Genomic DNA, 21,889 nt, shown 5'->3' with positions numbered 1-21,889 from the left:
TTAGCATAAAGCAAAGTTCCTTTGAGAGGTGTGATCATGTCACATCTCCAGGAAATAGGGAATACATATCAGAAGACATATATATTCTCACCATTAAAAAAGTGGCAAGTACATGAGATGTGAATATGTTAATTAGTTTCATGTAATCATTTCACATTTATCAAAACATCATGCTGTATATCTATCCCTATACCCTTCTGAGGTTTCAGTTACCTGTGATCAACCGTGATCCAAAAATATTAAATGGAAAATTCCAGAAATAAGCTATTAATACATTTTAAATAGCTTTTTATTTCAGCATATTGTTACACTTTTTTTTTTTTTTTTTTTTTTTTGTGGTGCTGAAGATTGAACCCAGGGCCTTGTGCATGTAGGCAAGTCCTCTATCAACTGAGCTATATCCCCAGCCCAATATTGTCATAATTGTTTCACTTTATTATTATTGCTCTCAGTCTCTCACTGTGCCTGATTTATAAAATAAATTATCATAGGTATACATGCATTGGGGGAAAAAGAAGCATATATGTGTGTGTGTGTGTGTGTGTGTGTGTGTACACACACCTACATATATATAGAGGATTTGGTACTATCTGCAGTTTAAGGCATACACTGGAGATCTTAGAATATTCCCCAAGAATAAGGAGAGACATTGTACATTATAAACATATACAGTTCTTGTTAGTCATTATACTGCTACAAATCTGGGGAAAAATAAAGTTTAGATATATCTTAATGGCTGTGGGAAATCAGTGAAGGATTTAAAGTGGGGAACAAATGGAATTAGTTGTGCATTTTATAAATATAAATCTGTTAGCATTTTGAATACAGGCATATGACTACTAAAAAAAATTAGACATATAAGTATTTAAAAGTAACGTGGTAGCCAGACACAGTGGCAAACACCTGTAATCCCAGCAACTTGGGAGACTGAGACAGAGGGATCGCAAGTTTTAGGCCAACCATTGGTAACTTAGTGAGATGAGACCCTCAGCAACTTAGCGAGACCCTGTCTCAAAATTAAAATTAAAAAGACTGGGGATGTGGCTCAGGGGTATAAAGCTCCTGGGTTCAATCCCCAGTAGTCCAGTAGGATGGTTATATTGTTTTTTTTTTTTTCCATAGATTATTATATAATATCTTCTATTTTTTAAGGAAAACCAATACAGTAGAGGAGGTGGTTCAGTGGAAGAGAGAAGGGGAGGGGAAAAGAAAGTACTGGGGATTAAAATGAAGAAAACTGTTATATGCATTTATGAGTACATTAAAATGAATCCCACTATTATGTATACCTATGAAATACTAATAAATAAAAAGGATAAAATTGTTTTTTCTATTCATTTTGGAATAAGAAATGGCCCTATATAACATTTCACGTTGGCCCTATGTAACTATTGCCCGAGTGACCCCTGTAAGTACACACAAATATATAGATAAATACGTACATACACATACATATGCAATCTTGCAACAGTATGAATGAAATTCTAGTTATTCTAAGTCCATTACCATTTATGACATAGTACATTCATTCATTCTTTGGAAGTTTTGACTTTGATCTTGCCCAATTCTTTGGTACAATAACTTGGAAATTCCAGATGCTACGTGGCAGCTTAGGAAAGATTTGTCAGTTAGAAAGGTATTTTACCACATGTGAAAGGTAGTATATAAGGAATAAAATAGAAACAGGCAGATAAGTGTATATCCATGTTTGGTTACTGGAGATGCAGAATTAATAATAATAGCAAAAAATGTGGAAAATGTTTCCTTGTTCTTCAGACTCCAAATCCACCATGCTGAATGGATTTTTATAGGGCATATACTTGTTCATGACCTCTAGTGTTAAGAAATTCGGTCATGTTTGAAAACTAGTCCCTGGTGGAGCCTGTATCCCTGTTAATAGCTGAAAGGTCAATGGAGCTGCTAAACAGTTTGTATTACTGCCAGGGTGGCCCTGAAAGCACCACCTGCTGCAAGAGGACTTGGCAGCTGGGTCAACAGGCACTGTGGGAATTTATCAACTTAGGGGGCCACTTGCATAAAACGTGGGCTGATGAATTGGGACTAGACTGGCTTATTGGGCTAAAGCTGCTCTATTATGTATGACTTTCTTTATGACGATAGAGCTGCCTGCCAGCTCCCGAGTCACATGCAAAGGATAAACAGAACCCGTTTCCCCTTATGAGATGCTTGTTTTGGAGGGAAGCTCAGTCTTCAGCATCCAGCGTAAAAAAGGATAGGATGACGATATTAAGGAAGAAAAAACAAAGGGCACAAATGGCATCTTGGGAGCCAGGGGGAGGAGTAGGGAAGGAGACCTGAGGGGCAGTTTTGATATTAGTCATGGAGGAGTTTGGAAATACTGCATTTCTATAAAATGACCTCTGGAGTCTGGAATTCGCATTGTTAGTTGACTAACTCTTAAAGAAATGGTCTGTGCGATGTGGTTGGGCAACAGATAAGCAACGTGCTGAAATATGGTAACAGTGGGTACAAAGGAAATAAATCAACATAATAAACAAACACTTCGTCTTCCAGATTCCTGGAGAAATAAACCCTAGAAACATTTTAAAATTTAAAAGAAAAGTCATTTGGTTTAGGTTCATCTGAAAAAAATATGGAAGAACCATCTGTTCATAATTGACAGAAAAAATGTGTTCTGTAGAAATAAAGCTTGGAAGTTACAGAACTCTGTCAGAGTTCTTTAATTCCATCCTCCAGCACCATTTGATTAGTTGTGAAAAGATTTAGTAAAGACCAAGTATCAATGATGAGACTTGAACATTTGAAAATTAGGTATTAAATAAATGCTCATTAAACCTCCATGGACCTCTTTATCCCAATTTTGGAACTAAGAGAACCTCAAATGTTGAGAAATTACCTGAAAATAATTATGAAATGAATGGAAAGAGCACCCACAATACTAAAGATTTAATAGGTTTTATACACATTATTTATCTCTTTGGGTCCTTCTGTAGAAATGAGGCAGAAAGAGTGATCATCTGTACTTTTTGGATGTCAGTCGGGCACAGCATGGTGAAATAATGTGGGCAGATTCCATCTGAGGAAGATTCAGAGAGCAGACAACTGACTCTGTCCTACCAGGACACACTTGCTCCTGATTAGTGCAGCATGGCACTACTAAGTGAAGCTAGAAGCATTACCCAGAGCCTGTGCTCAGTGTATGGACATCTATTTGTCTCCCGGGTCAGGGCATGCTGAAGTCAGTACTTCACATGTTTCGGAACCCTGAGTTCTGGGTGAGCCAGCCAGGTGACTGGTATTGACTCAATCCTACCGCCAATCAGCCATGAGGGGCGAATGCTCCACCCACAAGCATATCCCGTAAGTGGGTTCAATGTCCTGACCTGAAGGCAAATTCATTCCCATGCTGTTTTCCTCTGGGTGATTTTTTTTTTTTCTTACATTATTTCTGAATGCTAGGTAAGCCTGAGGGAAATATGGTTGTATTCTTTTATTTTTGAATTTTCTTTTTCGTTTCATTACAAGTAATGACATTTGATTTTCATAGCAGGTTATCTCATTATCTTTTTCTGGGAAGGTGGCCCCAGTGTAATGACCTGAAGCTTATGTAAATGATTAGGTAATTCATAACCCTAGACCAAATTGTCCTTAACCGATTGAGTGGTAATTTTGGAAACGCATCTGCTTTTGCCGAAATGACTCGAGATATTGCATATGATTTCTAAATTACCTCATTTTGTGTGTGTGTGTGTATCTAGCAAAAACTGCAATAAATAAATAAATAAATAAAGAAAGAAAGAAAGAAAGAAGGATAAATCCTATAGTAAGAATGTAACTTCTAGAAATGAAAAAAAAAAAAATTATAATTTGGTATTTTCTTTTCCATGGCCACAAAGTCATTGATGTTTGAAAGTTATTATGAAAACATTATTCTAACAAGTCTGGGGTGTTCTCCACAAGAATACAATTAACTTAAGAGTTTAATTTGACTTAGATATTTGACATAACAAGGAATATCTGTAATTTTTTTAAAGTTGATGTTCCCTCTTCAACTTCTGCCTCCAAAGTTCTACAAAAACATTTTTGCTGTGACACTAACATCCTGAACACTACTATGCTAGTAATTAGCTCATACTTCTCAAATAATCCTATTCACATACTTAAGTGTCTGCTTATAAAGAACTTCAGCTCATCTAGGGAGAAATATAATAATAATAAACGTTGGCATTCAAATCAAAACAGCATGAGGCTCCCAACAAATGTTTATGAAAACATTAGTTTTCTTATAGACAGTTTGATTTTAAAATGTTTGCCTATGCCTGTGTTCAAGGACGATGTCTTAGGGACTCTGTCACTTCCCCCACCTCCTGAAAAGCAAACACAAATCCTAACCCTGGCCCCACACATGACATGACTCACCAGAAACAGGCACCATAATGAGAAGTCAGGCCTTCAGGATGTCACTCTGAGACCACCCTACTAGAGGGGGCCCTAAGATCATAAGCCAAGGTCCCTTACGGCAACCCTGGTAATTAGACCCTAATAATGGACTGAAGGTGTAAAATCCACCTCCACTCACCAACAGACTAAACAAACCAGATGAAGACAGATTTTTTTTCTGTGAGAAGGGAGACTTCATTACAATACGACCAGAAGGCTGGCAAAACCACATCGACTTTGACAACATAATGGAGCAAGAATGACTATTTTGAAACTAATGGCATTTGATTAGTGAGTGAAATCTCTACACCTCATCAAAAATCATTAGAAAGCTGCTATTCCATGCATTGACATTAGTTTTAATTTTATTCTTAATGTTGCCAACTTCAATAAGCAACTACATGTCTGATAGCTTTTTTCATTCATTTCTTTGCTTTTCTTAAAGAGGACACTGGTTTCACACTCAAGAAGCAAAAATACCTATTGTGTATGGATGGATAATTTTCCCATTGTGAAAGATGACAGGTACTGTCGAAAGGGAAGCAATGCTATCAGCACGTGACACATGATACTGTCCAGAGACCATTCAAAGTGGGGCTTATTCTTTCTTTTTCTTTCTCTCTCTCTCTCTCTCTCTTTTTGGTCCTGGAGATTTAACCTAGGAGCACTTTACCACTGAGCTACACTCTCAGCCCTTTTGTTTTTCATTTTGAGACAAGGTCTTACTAAGTTCCTGAGGTTGTCCTTGAACTTGTGATCCTCCTGTCTCAGCTTCCAGAACCTCTGGAATACAGGCATGCACCACTGTGTCTGGCTAAAATGGGTTATTCTTTTTGTTCTGCAGGAACCAATGTCAACCTATAGTTTCCCCAGGAAAGAAAATGCTTTATGGTATAAAAAAAGGGATGAGGATATCCGTTTCGTTCATCAGTGACTCTTTCAGGAAAACACATACAACTGACAATTTACAGATAGTAATTTAAAAATGGAATTACACCAATGCCTTTGGTTAACTTTTCAGATTATCAGAATTTATTCTCTTGAAAAAGTATTAAAATTCTAAAAAGCTAATGTAGAAGCAATCTGGAATGTGCGGCATGGTTTGGCTGAAGAGTAAGAACTACTAGTGTTCCACACTACCTAATGGTCCTAACAGGACACCCAGGTCTTGCTACATAGTGAGTTTTTTTCTAAACTTCTAACTACTATTTGACAGTATATAATTTTAGCAGCTTCTGGTACTTTGGGTCTCATGCATGAAACTAACAACTGATTAATTATGATTCAAGATGATAGGCAAGTTGTATAATTGAGATGGGTGGATAGGAAGGAGCAGGAGAGGATGAACATATTCTTTAAAGGATTAAAATAGTCAAACCTTCCCTTTGCTGAGGCAAATAACAATGCGCTTCTTCAGTTTTCATTTGCTTGGTCACAGCTGTCTTCATGAGAGCTGTGAGCTTTCAGATAGTTTCGAAATGAGGCTCAGATGTTGAACTGCCAAAATAACTTATCCTGATGACCTAACAAAAATCATACTAGCAGCTGCAACGTCTGCCAGTATGTTTCTCGTTTTCTCAAAAATAAGGGGTTTATTGCTTCCAACACCAGAGCCTAAGCCACCGCCTCACACGTCGGGTTCCTCCCCTGGCTTTTAACCTGGAACTCTGATTTCACAAATACAACACTGGGTGACCAGAGCATGAATGAACTCTTCAAGTTCTGAGAGGTCAAGTGCAGCCCCGGTAGATGGAGTAGAGGGTGCTCTCAGGATGCCCTTAGTGCAGCAGGATGGGTGATGTGTGCCTCCCAGCTGACCGCTACATAAAACTGCTCCACCACTCATTGGAATGAAGTGAAATAACTGGAAGAAGAATATTACCTGACTGAGAAGAATAAAAAGATATCTCACCTTTTTGGATCGACAATTTTGTAGAGTTTTCCGTTGTGAGTCTGGGTCATACTCTTACTGCTTGATAAAATGTAAACTTCACCTGTTGAAAAAAGAAAGAACAATAAGTTAATTTACAGCATTACATGTGTTGTTTTCTACCTGTGTGCATTCCTCTTCAGGAAGCTCCTTTGCCTGCAGATTATGACGGTGAGCCATTAGTCTTAGCTTCAGGATGCGTCCTGAACTCTGGATGCCAATCACTTCTTTTCACATACCATTATGGTTCCAACGCAAGTCCTTGCTCATCCTTTCTCAGAGCAAAAGTAAGTCCTGACAGTGGCCTGTTTAGACCCCGTCTGCTGCCCCTGGTCCACCCTTTCCCAGCCCTGCTGGCCTCTTGGTTTTAACATGTGAGGCAGGTTTGTCCCAGGTCTCTACTAGGGTCACCTCCCTTCCTTTGATTCTGTGCTTAAGTACACCATTTCTGACTGCAGAATTGAAAACTGTACTTCTTTAACTCCCAACTACCCCTCTCTGCAGCTAGATTTTTCTTCGAAGTGCTTATTACCATTGATGTACAGCATATATATTTTAAAAGATTATGAGGGTCCTTCTCATTTACCATCTGAATGTCATGTTGGTAGTTTTTATTTATTACTGCATCCCTTTAGAACAGAGTAGCTGCTCTATAAATATCTGTAGAATAAGTGTTGAATGAGTAAGTTTTATCTTGACTTATTGTTTTGCCCAAGATGGAAAGGTTTTGGTTACCAGGTTGTTACTATTAATTTGAGGCTGGATGGAATTGGGGTGCTCATTTTTAGTCTTTAACTTTAAAAAAGATATTAAAATAAATATTGAGAGAGGGAGAGAGAAGGAGTGAGGGAGACATAGATATCATAGGTTAATGTATAGAATGGGTCACATAAATAGAAAATTAGAAGCTGTATTTGTGATTCTGTGTTTACCAGGCTTTAAAATTTGCATTCTGTCCTCACTCATGAAATAGTGTTTGATGTATTCTGTATTTCTCTATTCCATTCTATTACCGTGCATATAACTACTTTCCTGTTTCTGAAAAGGATGTTACAAGGTTTACACTAAAAATTCAGACTCCACAGAGAAAATAAAAATGAAAAGGGGAAAAGTCATAAGGTCAAGTACTTTATAAGCTTACCTCACAACAAAGCCAATCTGACTTTTTGGTTGAAAAGTGTAACACACCCAAAACACCAGACTCTCAACACTATTTGCTTCAAAGGTGTGAAACCTTGCTCATTTTCTTACATGGCTCTTGAATTAAAGCTAGAGAGTTTCACATTAAAATGTATTTCATCAAAAATATATTTGTTTATTTATTTTGGTACTGGGGATTAAACCCAAGGGTTCTTTACCACTGAGCCACTGGTCCAGTCCTTTTTACTTTTTATTTTGAGACTAAATTGCTGAGACCAGCCTAGAACTTGAAATCCTTCTGCCGCAGCCTTGTGAGTCATTAGGATTATAGGTGTGCACACTCAGCTTATTTATTTTGATTACGAGGTATAAACAGGGTTGTGGAGTTACGATGGTGTAGGCTTTATTTTTTTGGTTCTGCTCCCAATACAATATAATCTTAAGTGTTCACAGACATTTGGGACATTTTAGCCAATAGCAATAATGCTAATGTGATTGATGTTGAGTTCTTGTCCACGAAAATCAAAATGATTTGGTCACAACATCCAAACACTCATTTCTAACTCTGCCACAATTTAATTATCCTTAAAAATCAAAGTTTGCCCATAAAATTTAAATTACATTACCGAAGATGTAAGCGAGAAAAAGTATCTTTTGGGTTGCTTGAGTAGGGTAGGAGAATGTCAGGGAAAAATTAGTTGTAAAATGCTTTTACTGCTGTGACAAGAACAGATGGACGTCTTTCCTTTGAATCATTACATTCCCATGGCTCTGAAATATTTTATGTGTTTCAGGAGTCCTGTCTGAGTTCCTTATTAATCTAAGTGAATGGCATGGAACTATTTCTGATGAAACTTTCCACTTAATATAAAAAGAAAATCAATCTGGACTTTTAGAGAAAAATGTTCTGATTGAAAGAAGAAACACACACTCTTTCAATGACTAGAAATTCATTTCTGAGGTTGAAGAAGCATAAAAGCTATGGTTTATTTGGATATTGTTCTTTAAAGGAAATTATAAAGGCTACCTTTATCCCTGTAATTTAAAATAGTTAGAGAGTAAAATTTTCACTGTTTGCTTGATGACATTCCAGTTTCAACTTCTTTCTGCTTTCTGGCTACAGTTTGCTAGGAATGCCAAAAAATGTTATCCCATGGACCATCAATAGATAATTTCTATTCTATTGGAAACAAGATCTACAAATCAAATTATCTTGCATGAATACCAAGCCCACATGTGAAAAAATTTTTTTGAGTTAAAATAAAAAAAAAATAAAGGGTGAAGGGAATTTCAGATTCCAGCAAGTTTTTTTTTTTTTTTTTTTTTTAATTTATTCCAAGAGACACAGGTAGATGGAAAGTTTTCAGATAGAGAATAAAAACAGATTATTCTGGTTTGTAATAAAAAATATCAGAAGATATTTAAAAATTCTTGCTTTGGAACTCAAAATTTTTTCTTGTTCCTACCTTCTATTTTCCTGTTCTATTACATTTATATTTTGAGAATGAAGAATTTTTCCTCAGGGAAAAGTTACTGGAAAAGAAGACATAATGGATCCTTCTTCCACCTCTCCAATGGATTTCATCCTCTGCTGTACATTACATGTCAACAGTGGAGGATGAAGGTGTCATTCCTTAGGGCAGAACAAAGTCTCTTGAGCAAGGAAGGAACTTATTTGAAGTAATTTATACAGTTACCTAATTCATCTTCTCCAAATCCCAAGATGTGACCGGAAAAGTAGCCTCGACAGGAACCACTGGTGCCAAGACAGAGTGGTTTCTCTTGCCATTGCTTGGTCACTGGACTTTGCTGGAGAGTTAAGAAATTTCTAAAGCAAAAACATACCAGAAACCTACAATGAAAACATGCTTCTGCTTAAAGATTACAATGATGCTTTAATTAAAATTTGCAGTAAATAATTGTTGTGTCATAGACCTGGTTTCTCAAGGGAAAAACGATAGAGCCCATTATGTGTGTGAGTACTGTGAAGTTCCCATATGCTGAAAAAGTACTTAAAGATACTACTTTGGAGGGGGCACTGAAAGTACCTGAGTATGAGAAAAGCCCTCCCCTTCACCCAGAGAATGATATTCCTCTCCAGGACTAGACTCCATGCTGTGCTATTGATCAGAGAGAGGGACAGGAAGAAGAGCGAGGGGTCAGTATAGCACCCAAGCATTTCAGCTCTGCCCTATGCCTGCATGCTGGAGACTTGGGGAACAAGATTCTTCGTGTGGATTTCATCAGTTTCTGAGAATTACCCATGATGTGACTTCAAAAATTTACACTAAAATTTGATTTTGTAATATTCCTACCCATAGAGACAGATAATGTTCTATTGCTCAAGGTCCTAAAAGTTTAGGGGGGGAAAAAAAAAAACCTAGTCTTCTAGGATAGTTTAAAATTTGTTTTCACAACTTATCTAAAACAATAGTTTCCAGATTATTTACTTAGTAAATTTATGTTGAGAATAAAGGGAAGAGCCTAAAGAAAAGTTCATCTGAAGACTTCACCTGCCCTCAAGACTGTTGAAAAACAACTCATATTACTATTTATGTGTGTCCCAAGTCTGACTCCCCAAGGGAAACAATCATTTGAATACTTTGTGGTGTTTTGACTAATTGACTGATGGATGGATATGTCATTTGGTATATCAAATTCTGGTACCAGGAAACGTACCCATTACGATCTCCAAACACATAGCTTCCATATAGTCTTTCAGACTGGCAGCCTCTGTAAACGAATCCACCAACCAAAGGACCATTACTGAATGGCTTGAATTCTAAAAGCGATGGTTCACTTTCTGGAAAGAAATATAGCGTTAGCTCAAAAGAAACATATTTCCATCAAGAAAAAGTCATGCAGGCTAAGTAATGGTTATTACAGTAACTTGATTCTGAAATAAATCACGTGGTGCAAGAGATGAATCCTTGCATTAGATATTAGTGAATATAATTAGCCTTTATTTAAATAACATTAAAATTTAAAAGATCTCTGTGTATAGCTTAATGAAATGAGAATACAGATGCTGTTATTGTTACAAACACTAGGATACATCAAGTTGATACAATTAGAATTTGGATATTTTGGAAATCATGGTTATTTACTTTAGAGTTCATATACTTAAAAATTTTTTTTTAAATAGCAAATGTTTGGGAGGAATACTTCTGCTTATATTTAGTAAATCGAATGAGACCTCTGTCAAATTATATAAAATCTTTAAAAGTTCACACTTAACTGAAAATAAAAGCATAGTACATAAAAGATCTTTAAAACCACATTTATTGTATATTTAAAAGCACTGTCACTTAGTCAACATCTTCACTTAAAATATTTTAACAGTTTCGTTTATAGAGTTATGTGGTTAACAAAACCCACTCAAGTGATTCCTTTTGAATTACGTGTGTACAGTCACGTATCTCAGTCTGGCCAAGCTTGCTGTTACTTACTTGAATATGTGTCTGGTAATTGCAAGGAAAAGTTCCAAAGCCAGTTGCAAATTAACCTGAAAATTGCTTCTTACGTCTTTAATATCAAATAAGTCACCATCAACAGGCAGTATGTGATGCTTTTGTGGAAAGTAATTTTAAAACCCTCTGCTTCTTCCATGCTATTATGGTGAATATGATGTTACAACGATTAGAAAAGGCAGGTTTTAAATACGTAGCACTCTGAGAGGCAGCGTAATTGACTAAGGCCGTGAACTCTACTGTCAGACTGTTTGGGTTCAAACCCACCCTTTCCCAGTCTGGGTTGTGGGATAATTAACCCATGCCTCAGTTTCCTCGTGTGGTAGTGATGGGGTCAATGACAGTGCCTGTCACACAGAATTGTTCAATAGATGAGATGAATAAGGTTTAGAAAGTGCTTACTACAGAACTGGCGTGCGGTCAGTTTTAAAACATGTTTTAAAATACAAAAATGTAGGGTTGTTTATACTGTAATTAGTTTTGGCTCAATTTCAATTAATGTAATTGTAGAATTTAATCTATGATATAGGCCCAATTCCATCGAGTGAGTGCTCATTAGATTTTTTTTCCCAAGCCACATTATTCTTTGGTTTGGCTTTTATAAGGTGCACACACATACACACAAAAATATAAAGAACTGAATGCCACATGGACTAACACAGCTGCTTCATTCCAGGTGCTAAATAAATATCAGTGTTGAATGAGTAAATAGAAGAAGAAATCATTTTTAATAATCTTAATCTCTGGTGTTTTCTGAACCATGCTGATGTTTAATATACAGCTTCCTTCGAAAAGAATCTATGCTAAAATACTGAAAAATACTAAGTGTTTTGGACTTCACAATTACCCAATTTTATATTTTTTATGTTCTCTCTAAATATCCTAGTAATCATGTTATTAAAAATAATGTTTAAACACCCACTCCCATGACTTGTTTTTACAAGTTGATTACTTTGTTTTCTCTAAAATAAACACCTTTTTAAAATTTACATTCTTATTTGAAGCACTTATAATTTTCCTAATTGCTGAGACTAGCACGTTGAGTATTGAGAAATTTCTTACCTTCAAGACATTTTTTTCTTGTGTATAAGATGTTAGGACAAGTTCTCCCTTATTACATTAAATAAGTTGATTTGCAGATGAGCAAAGTATAAGTCACTAACTTTTGAAACCATTACATTATTTGGACCTATGGGGGACTATTCAATTCTCGGGAAAGGCAATCAGCTATACAGAACCCTTAGGACTTTTAGAGTTCCAGGACCTTTAAAACACGAGTGATTGACCTCCTCACTACTATATAGGTCAGTGTGTTTAGGCCTTCACAAAAGCTCATTTTGCAGAATTCTCTTCTCTTCAATTAATATACTAAAACCACACTGGAATGAAGAAAAAAAAAAATCAACAAATTATGTTTAACTTACCATAATCTTTTCCCTTTATTATCTGTAGAATTCTGGCCGATGATCTGTTTTTTCCAATGGAATCTGAACAAAGTATTGTTAAATTGATGTTTATATCCATGGGATGTCGATCCACAGCGCATCTGCATAACAGAAGAGGTGGATACCCATTAATTCCTATCAGGGCGTCTTCCAAGCTCAGAATGGAGACTCCTGACATAGGAAGGAACCCTTTGTGGGCTGGCCAGGATCCTCTGACCAATTTAGTTTGGATTTTCTAGAAACCACTGACGGAAACATCCTGGTGTGTTTTATTTACTCTGCTGAAGCTGAATTACCTCTGGAGTGTATTTCTTGATTTCTTTCAGTATCTCCCTTCTTTATGAATGTGCCCACTGTCTTAAAACATTTGTTAGCCTGTTCTTGTAGAAGATCTCATGTATAATACATTGGCAAAGTATTATGAATAAAAACCAGTGTTATCATCCACTCACATCTACGCCACCAATTACATAGAGGTTAGAGTGTTAGTTTTGTGTAGTATTAATTCTGATGCTCTGCTCTAACAGAGGAAAGCGTCACTCCAATGCCGGAGCGAAATAAAGTTGGTCCCCACAAGCACAGAGGGCGTTTGTGTCTACTCTGTCTTCATGTTCTCCTCTGGGGTCCAGAGACCTCTGTGACTCCAGCCACTGACTTGAGCTTCCGGAGGGCAGATGTCACCTCCAGTTTCCTTAGCACTATAGTCCTGTTACCTAGTTCAAAGCTGGGAATGGAAGAGGGGCTCAATATTTGCTAAATGTTTAAGTCACTGAAGAAGTAAGTATAAAGACTCTGGAAGTGAGGAAGAATGAAGTTCAATAACCAGTTCTCCAAAATGTGGGTAACAGGCTTGTATTGCTTTTTAAGTTTCTCAAAAATTTGAGCCAGGTAATCTTTGTTTTGGGAGGGGGCTGTCCTGCCAGTCAGAGGATGTTTGGCAGTATCCCTGGCCTTTACCCACTAGATGCCAGTAATGTCAGTTTACTCTCATCCCTACCCTACCCAGTTGTTAAAACCAAAAATGTTTCCAGACCTTGCCAAGGTCCCCTGGAGGCAAAATCATTCCATTGAAAATCACTGTGTTGGGCCAACAAAATACATTAATTACTTACAAACAAAATCCTACCACTGGGACTATTAAATAAATTTAAAAATTAAAAAAAAAATGACTCTAGAGGTTGAGTCTTAAGAGACATGAGAGCTATGTAGCAATTATTTTAAGACAAAACAAAACAACAACTGGTTTGGCTCCACATGATCCCATTCATGATAAGGAAACTGTTCGCCTGACCTGCCAAAGATGGTTATTCTGTGGCAACAGTCCTTTTATTGTCCCCTTTAATTCAGTGATTCACAGAATACAATGCCTGGCAGGGATCCTGGCACAGACATGCTGCAACTTAAGGTGGAACCAAACCCACATGGCATGAGAAAATTTTCCTGTATTACCGTTCTTTTGAAGATGAAGAAACTATGCAAAGAGAGGTTTGACTCGTTTCCAACAAGAAACGGCAAATCTGGAAGAAGAGACCAGTTCTCCCAGAGGTGGAATTGCTGGGGCTGTGATCTCTGGCTCCAGCTGACACCAGGTCCACTGAGAACTGTCTGACCCTTTACATTTAGTTTCTTAGATAAAAGGGGGCCAGCCAGCGCAACTGCTCACTAGGATGCTATGAAGGGGATACATGTCATGATCCTTTTGTCCAAACCCACAGACGGCAGTGTCACGAGAGCTCCCTAGTGTACCCATGGGTGCTGGGTGATTTTGTTGTGCCAACTTCAGCTCGTCACTGGAACCAGTGTACCATTCTACGCAGGATGTGATCATGGCAGGGGCTATGTTTACGTGGAGACACAGGAAATACCGCTACCTTCTGCTCAATTTTGCTGAATAATTTATTAAAAAAGAGGGTTTTGGGGGTGCAGATGCTGGCTGCCTGATTACTGCTAAGAGGCATGAAGGAGATACTGTACATGGGGTACTTAGCTTAGCACCCCGCAGTCAGGTGCTTAATAACAGGTTTACTTTCAGCCAATAATTATTTTAGTTTTTTTTTTCAGCTTTATGAAACCTTTTTCAGCCTAAAATTCTCTTGGAGGGAGGCGGAACATAAACACCGACATTTCCTTCAGCCCTCTGCCGCCAGAGGAGGCACGGGCATCTTGCCACGCTCAGGGTCTGCAAGGCACCTCATCTGTGCCATTTTTTGCACCGACATTCAGGACCCCCAGGAAGATTGCAAGAGAGCTCCAGTGGGCTTGTGGTGACTCAGGCTGCTGGACTTCAAAGTGCTGCCTGGTGGTGGTATCTGTGAGTTCTGAGCCATAGGAATGGAATGTGACAGTTTCCTCCACATCCTGAACCCACCTTAAGTATTCCCTGTTGAACAGATTTTAAGATCTGCTGAGATGCCAAAAAGGAAATGAACTGTAGGCTTGGGCTTTGATGGAGGGGAGATGAAGGGCATGAGGGATTATGAAAATAAAAAATTTGAGAAATATTCACCTTGCACATAGTGAACACTCAATAAACATTAAACAGAAATAATAACTCAGCTAGTAAATGAATGAATGTGGCCAGATACCCCTTAGTAAGAATAATAGACTACAGACGGGGTGGGGCTTTCGTCACAGATTCTGTGTTATACTGAGGGTATTTTTAAGTGTACCTAAAATCTCTCACTCTCAGTTTTTCTTTCTTTCTGGTTCCTTATAGTACAGCAAGTAGCCAATGTGAGTTCCTTTAGTATTTGTAGTTTTTTTTTTCAAGTAAAAAAAAAAAAAAGAAAGTTAACATTTAGTTCATCTCCTCACAAATTAACACTGCTCATCCTATGTTAAGGGAAGTAATGGTAAGAACTCCCAAGAATAGTATTTTTTGCTTTGCCTATAGATTTTTTTTTAATCACAACAGCATCCTTATAATGCAGTTGTTATCACCTGCTTCTAATATGTGAGAGCTGTGGTTTGACTGTGTCCTGCAACGTTCATGTGCTGGACTCTGAATCCCCAACCAACCATGTTGAGTAGTGAGTCCTTTACGAGGTGAGTGGATAAATGGTGCTATTGTGGGAGTGAGTTAGTTATCCCAGGAGTGGGTTCCAATGAAAGGATGAGTTGGCCACCTCTGTCTCTGTCCCTTCCCCTATCCCTTCCCTCTCTTGTCCTCTCGTCTCTGCCATGGGATGACATAGCAGGAAGCCCTCGCCAGATGCTGAGGAGATGCTGGTACCATGCCCTTGGACTTCCCAGCCTCCCGAACAACGAACAAAATAACTTCTATTCTTTATAAATCACCTGATCTGTGGTATTCTGTTATAGCAGCACCAAAAGGACTAAGACAATAGGGAAAATAAAATTTGGGGATGGGGTTAAGGAAGCAAATCCAAAAGTTCATGATCTCTTAAAATTGTTCAGATGGAAGTCTACTAGTTCAACAGTGTTTATCTAATAATAATCCCCTGAAATTTGTATGAAGTTTCTCTATGAATTTGTCCTTTCCCTTGTCTAATCTGCTTTCTCAATCAGCATTAATAGAGGAGGGTTGAACACTTGCTCGGATGATGACCTGATAAGACCTCAGAGGCACAACATGGAGTGTCACCCTCAGCTCTCTGTGATGTGACACCCTCCATCTTTTCCTAGTTGTTAAATTCTAGCCCTGCTTTAAAGCAGCTGTGAAGACAGGTTTGTGTTCTCACCTGCCTGGATCATGGAGCCCGTGGGCAAACACTTCTGGGGGCTGGTTGGTGCTGTTGAAGTGCGGGTTGCTCCGCGGTATGGAATAAGGCACGCTGCACATGTCTGTGTCCACGTCCAGCCGTAGTACTGAGCCTGTGAAATCACTGAGAAAGCAGAAGATGGCATCAGTGCTTTCCGTTTGCCTAAACTAAGTGTAGTGACATTGCTCTATGAATAAAAGAATGATCCCCTCATTGAAGAAAACATTATTAAGGCTCCACGTTCCCTATGGTGGAAAATGAAATGACCGATAAGGCACTAAGACATAGCTAGAAGGTGACCAAGGATTGCATGGGGGTGCAGGGCTGCTGACCAGAGAGGGGTACCACTGGCTTCTCAGTGCTGGGTATTGTAGGGGCAGCCACCCCAGCTCAGAATATGCAATATTGCATCAGCATTATATTGAATTCCTCTGTGCTTTACAAATGCAGACACTGACAACTAAAGTTACACACTTAGGCAAGTGATGTGATTCAAAGATTTTTTTTTTTTTTTTTTTTTTTGTACCAGGGATTGAACCCAGGGGTGCTTAACTACTGAGCCACATCCCGAGCCCTTTTTTTTATACTTTAAGGATTCTTAATGCACCAGCTCAGACCCGTCATCCTGCCACTGAAAACATCTTAACACCAAGAGGCACCTGATTGCTGTGACTTTTACCTTAACCCATCCATTTCTTCCATATCGTCCAGCGTGATCATCCCATCTCCGAGGATGATGTACAGAAAGCCGTCTGGACCAAAGAGCAGTTGTCCTCCCAGATGCTTTCTGTGCAGCTCCGCAACTTCCAGAAACACTCTGGCTGTTCTCAAATCAACCTGATGGGGATTTTTCCTACATTGTAAGGAGGGAAAATACCATGATTGTTAAAAATGAAAAGAGAATCTCTGACTAAAATGTAAATAGTACACAAATAAGAATGCAAACATTTGGCACATACATAAGGAAACAGACACTTGAATGGTGCTAATAAAAATCATGGAAAATGACATTAATTTCTAAGTTTCAGAAACTGTGTTTAAGTTGAAAGATAACCAGGGAAAATGTTAGTTACCATTTTTTTCAGTTTCTTTTAAACACACACACACACACACACATAGGGTTTTAAGCAGGATGGAGATTTTGCTTTAATTACTACCACCTCTTGGGTAATTATTTGCAATTTATAAACAAAAAGCTTATGAAGAGATGAAGAGAAAACAAGATTACAAAATTTGTACGCTCTGAAGGATTTTTGTGATACCTGGACACTGTGTATTCCACAACTCTAAGAATGTGGTCATGAGGCCCGATAGCCCACCGTTCTTGGTTGGTGGTATAAGACACATACAGCTTTCCATTTTTCTTGTAATTGGGATGGAATGCAAGGCTTAGCAGTCCTCTTTCATCTCCTCCCTGCAGTCAAATGAAAAACACAAAGAATTGTGAAGTTAATTATGTCCTTTATTGTGTTTCAACTGGAACCCCAAAAGAGTCTCTTTCTTCTTCCTGGATAATCTTTGCCCAACCTCTTTTCTTTTCTTCCTTGCCTTACTGCACAAAAAAGGATTATAAAACATTTCACTGCGTGGAACTCTTTAAGGGTTAGAACAAGACAATTGTCTTGTGTGGTTATCTATGCACAAGAGTCTTATACCACTTTTGTCAAATGATTTGTGTATGTAATCTCAGGGAGCTAGGAAGACAAGTTTAAGTGCTGTGAAGAATTCTTTCCTGGGTTACTAGGTTGCTTGTAGTTCATGGAAGACAAATAAAAAGGTTCATAATCAACAGTCACTTCTAATCCAAGTCTCCCAAACCGAAAACACAGTGTGGGCTGCCAACTCCCACTGTCTTGGCAATATGTTTAGAAAACAGTTAAATTGCTTGTGTAATATGTAAACCCCTGTTTCACCCCGAGGCATCTATATCAGTTGTCACAACGATGGTGGTCTTTTCCTCATAGCTAGGTAACAGGCAGCCGCGGCCTCAGCCTATCTATATAGAAATGAGGTATTTTTTACATGCATCTCTTCATGCATAGGGGACTTTCTTTAAAGAAGGATGAGGAAGTGGGAGGAAAGATAAAGGCCAGGGCTGGGGTAGGGATGGGAGAAGCACTAGAAAGGAAAGCGGACACTAGGAAATAAAAGAAAAATTCCAAACAACTTTCTTTTGTTATTATATGAATGTCAAGGGTTGAATACATTAGGCATGCCAAATGCTAGGACAATTAAAACATTATTATCATATTCTTAAATAGAAAGGCATTTTATCTTTATTTTCTGCTAATTTAGCATGATGAAATTCAATACGGTCAAAGCGTTTGCTTTATCCCACAAGTAGTCCAGGAATTTCCATAGTGAAATCAAAGCATCTAAAATTATCTAGAGCAGAGGCTTAAATGTTGTCTTCTGGTAAACTGGTGAGCATTTTCTCTGCAGTCTGATGAGTTATCCACAATGGTAAGAAACATGTCACAGAAATTGAATTCTCCCTTGCCCATAATACATCACCTTACTTATTCCATTAAACATCATGAACTCCCCTATGGCAGAAAGCTGATGTACGATTGCAAGTCAAGCATCCCAACTTTGAGAGGGCATAAATAATAAAGTGGTTGGAAATATCCAAGAACTACCAAATCATTATTCAAGGGCCAACCAAGTCAAATGTTTTGACATGACAGCATGTTTACTTTTAACTTTAATCTCTAGGATAAGACTGATGATCTAAGGATGAGCCCTTGTGTTTTGGATTATCTTGTGATGGTGATTTTGATATGGAGGTTGCGAGTTTTTCTTTTTAAATCTTTGTTAATAAATATCTCCTGACTTACTTAGGAGACTTTGGAAGCTGGGATGGGTAACTGTGACTTGATGGAACAGAAGCCTGTCCATATTTAAACCTTCTTGACGGCTTGTATAAGGAGGCCCAGGGGTGGGATTTAGTTTGTGATTAATTCCTCTCCTGAATATATTTCTCTCTAAATCCTGAGTGCATGTTAAGTGCAGCACGACTGCCTCGCTAACATTATTGTGTTCATTATGAGAAGCTTTAGTTTCAAGTAGTTCTTTGTAGCTTTAATCAAATCATCAGAAAGATAGTTTAAACTGGATAGTGACATGGTTTGAAACGGTGCTGGTTGCTTTTCAGGAATTAGGAATGTAAAACCAATGCACTGCAGGAGAATAGACGGAAATGAGATTTTAAACACATCTATAAGTGATGTAGACAATTGTGCACTTTAAAGAGACAACCATGATTTGAATGAATTTGGGGGCATCACTGACATTGTAAAAGTGCCAAGTAGGGAAACGGAATAAGACACGTGAATGACAGGGAAATAAATCAAAAACGCAAGTTAGAAAATGTCAGTAATTCTGAATTTTTCAAGTGATAGGATTAACACTGGATTAATTATTATATATGATGTCATAGTTTCAGTCACCTTCCAGGTATAAATTAGTATTCTGATCGGTTCAGAAACTTGAACTACACTTCAGTCATTTCAAGGAAATACTCACTTTCATTACCATATTGATGAAAAAATATTATGTAAATATCCCAGAAAGTCTCTCAAAACCACCTTTTAAAAGTACATAAGAGGGGCTGGAGATGTAGCTCAGTGGCAGAGTGCTTGCCTTGCATGCATGAGGCACTAGGTTCAATCCTCAGCACCACATAAAGATAAATAAAAATGAAGACATCGTGTCCATCTACAACTAAAATATATATATATATATATATTTAAAAATATATATATAAGAGGGCTGCAAAATGTTTAGAGATTAGGAAGGTTGGATATTTTCCTGCTGTGCCAGGAGATTAAAGTATTTATAGGCTCAGCTTTCACTTGAATTAGCTTCAGAGTTGTCTATTTCGTTAAAATGTATTATTGACAAATCTTGATTTAACTCTTAAATGCAAACCTATCTTTGAGATCTGGATCATTTTTCAGGTCTATGTGGAGAAATATGTTGATTGGACATTGAGGGTTACTTTTCCTCAAGGTCAATTAGAGGCCACATCACTAGTGACACCCCAGACATTTCAAGCCCCCTGGACCTCCAAGGTTGCTCCAACTCAAGTCTCTAATAGGACATGGTCCCAGCTTAAGCCTGACCACTGGTCCCTGGAGCCAGGATCTCCAGGCTCCTGTTTCTTCCTTCCTAGTATCTTGATCCCCTCCCTGTGGCTAATTGTGTTCCCTGCTTTCTTTAGTTGGTGTGAGCCCCAAGCCCAAATCCTCCCTTCTCTTTGCTGTTTCCAAATCTAATAACAGCTTTAAAGGCTAAGCAGAAAGAATGATTCAAACCCTTATGCCAATGTCACGGACTCTTCTGACTCCTTCTCATCCTTTCCCCTCATGATGGGTGGCTTTAGGGCTCAGAGTTTATGGAATCAAAATCATGCATTCCATCCAGAAATGTCAAATTAACGAACTGATTCTGGGGAGCATCTGGGGACAATAAGCCTCTAATGATTAGTTGAGTCAATCTGGCTAAAAAGGGAGAAAAACACATTATTAAAAGAATGGCAAATGGAAGATTTGTGGTCTGGAGGCCACACCTTTCAAAATGAAACAAAACAAAACAAAACAAAAAACCCCAAACAATGATTTCTAACATTTATACTTCTGAGTTCTGTTAACTAATGCCCAAAATGGTGATCCTTACCTATGTGAAAAGTAGTGATTTGTTTTCAGAAATTCACATTGTACTTTGAACTTCCTTATCAACACAGAACATTTTGAGTACATGTTTTATTTCTAGGAATGTACAGACAACACTGCTAGAACTCAACTGGTAGTCAATTGGACAACAAGTAACTTACAAATGGTACTTTAAACTCATAACTGGAGACTGACCCAAGCATCGGAGGGCACCATGACCTTCCCTCCCTGTTGCTCAGCTTTCCAAATACTCCATAAACTCTGGACAGCTCACACCAAATCCAAATAATTGCTCAAAATCAGATTGTGGAACGATTTGGAAATCATGTCCTAAGGCACTTTGGAACCTTGAGATTGACGCATGTTTCAGAGTAAATCATAAACCCTCCTGAGGCACTCTTAGTAAGTAGCTAATTGTTGTTTTAGCTGACAACTAGCTCTCAGGGTCAACTTCCTGGGGTCCACAGCAACACCCAAAACAAAGAGTATTGATGACTTCAATATAAATACAAGACCAGAGTTACACCTGTAGTTTTGATCTGGTGAGCAGATCAAAGTTCTAATCAATCAAACTAAGAATATCACATCTCTTTGAATAACAGGATGTATCTATTTGAAAAAGAGAGGTAATCATAAAATGATTACAGCAGAGAACATTGTTTTTATTCTTTTTTGAGAGAAATTGTGGGACATTAGTCTTTTATTGTGATTTTTTTTTTTTTTAAACATTCCCTTCATAGTTTCAATACAGTTAAAGTTTATTCTTTTTGATTTCTGGTTTCTCGGACATATGCCTTGATCTCTTTCAGGGAAAGCTGACTTGTGTATTCAGGACTGGGTGGCACAGAATTGAAGCTGCAAACACCATCACTCATTTTTACATAGTTTCCCTTCGTGACCTTGGCAAATGACTTACTAGTTTCAAGTTCAGTCTTAATTGCACGGCAGTCTTCATTTCCTTTGCCATCTAGGGTAAGATATTTGCAGGTTCTAGGGATTAGAACCAGACATTACTTTGCCTATCATGTGGTTATTTCAATCTGTCTTTAAAAGAGGATCCTAAACCTTTATAACAAGCCTTCTTGGC

At 38.0% G+C, this 21,889-nt stretch overlaps 1 protein-coding gene across 5 annotated transcripts in view; it reads right to left on the bottom strand.

The window, feature by feature from the left end:
- Nucleotides 1-21,889, bottom strand: part of HHIP (hedgehog interacting protein) — a 110,011-nt gene that overhangs the window by 35,465 nt on the left and 52,657 nt on the right. For all 5 annotated transcript variants that reach the window (XM_079154150.1, XM_079154151.1, XM_079154149.1 and 2 more), the window contains exons 5-11: nucleotides 17,392-17,543; nucleotides 16,809-16,982; nucleotides 16,109-16,252; nucleotides 12,387-12,508; nucleotides 10,172-10,295; nucleotides 9,190-9,320; nucleotides 6,335-6,416 (exon numbers count right to left, since the gene is read on the bottom strand). In XM_079154150.1, coding sequence (XP_079010276.1) covers nucleotides 6,335-6,416; nucleotides 9,190-9,320; nucleotides 10,172-10,295; nucleotides 12,387-12,508; nucleotides 16,109-16,252; nucleotides 16,809-16,982; nucleotides 17,392-17,543 — 929 coding nt within the window. The remainder of the gene's footprint in view (nucleotides 1-6,334; nucleotides 6,417-9,189; nucleotides 9,321-10,171; nucleotides 10,296-12,386; nucleotides 12,509-16,108; nucleotides 16,253-16,808; nucleotides 16,983-17,391; nucleotides 17,544-21,889) is intronic.

Source organism: Sciurus vulgaris (assembly GCF_902686455.1).
Source record: "Sciurus vulgaris genome assembly, chromosome: 9".
NCBI lineage: Eukaryota > Metazoa > Chordata > Mammalia > Rodentia > Sciuridae > Sciurus > Sciurus vulgaris.
The sequence above is the reverse complement of the archived record's forward strand: the minus strand, read 5'-3'. Positions and strand labels throughout refer to the sequence as shown.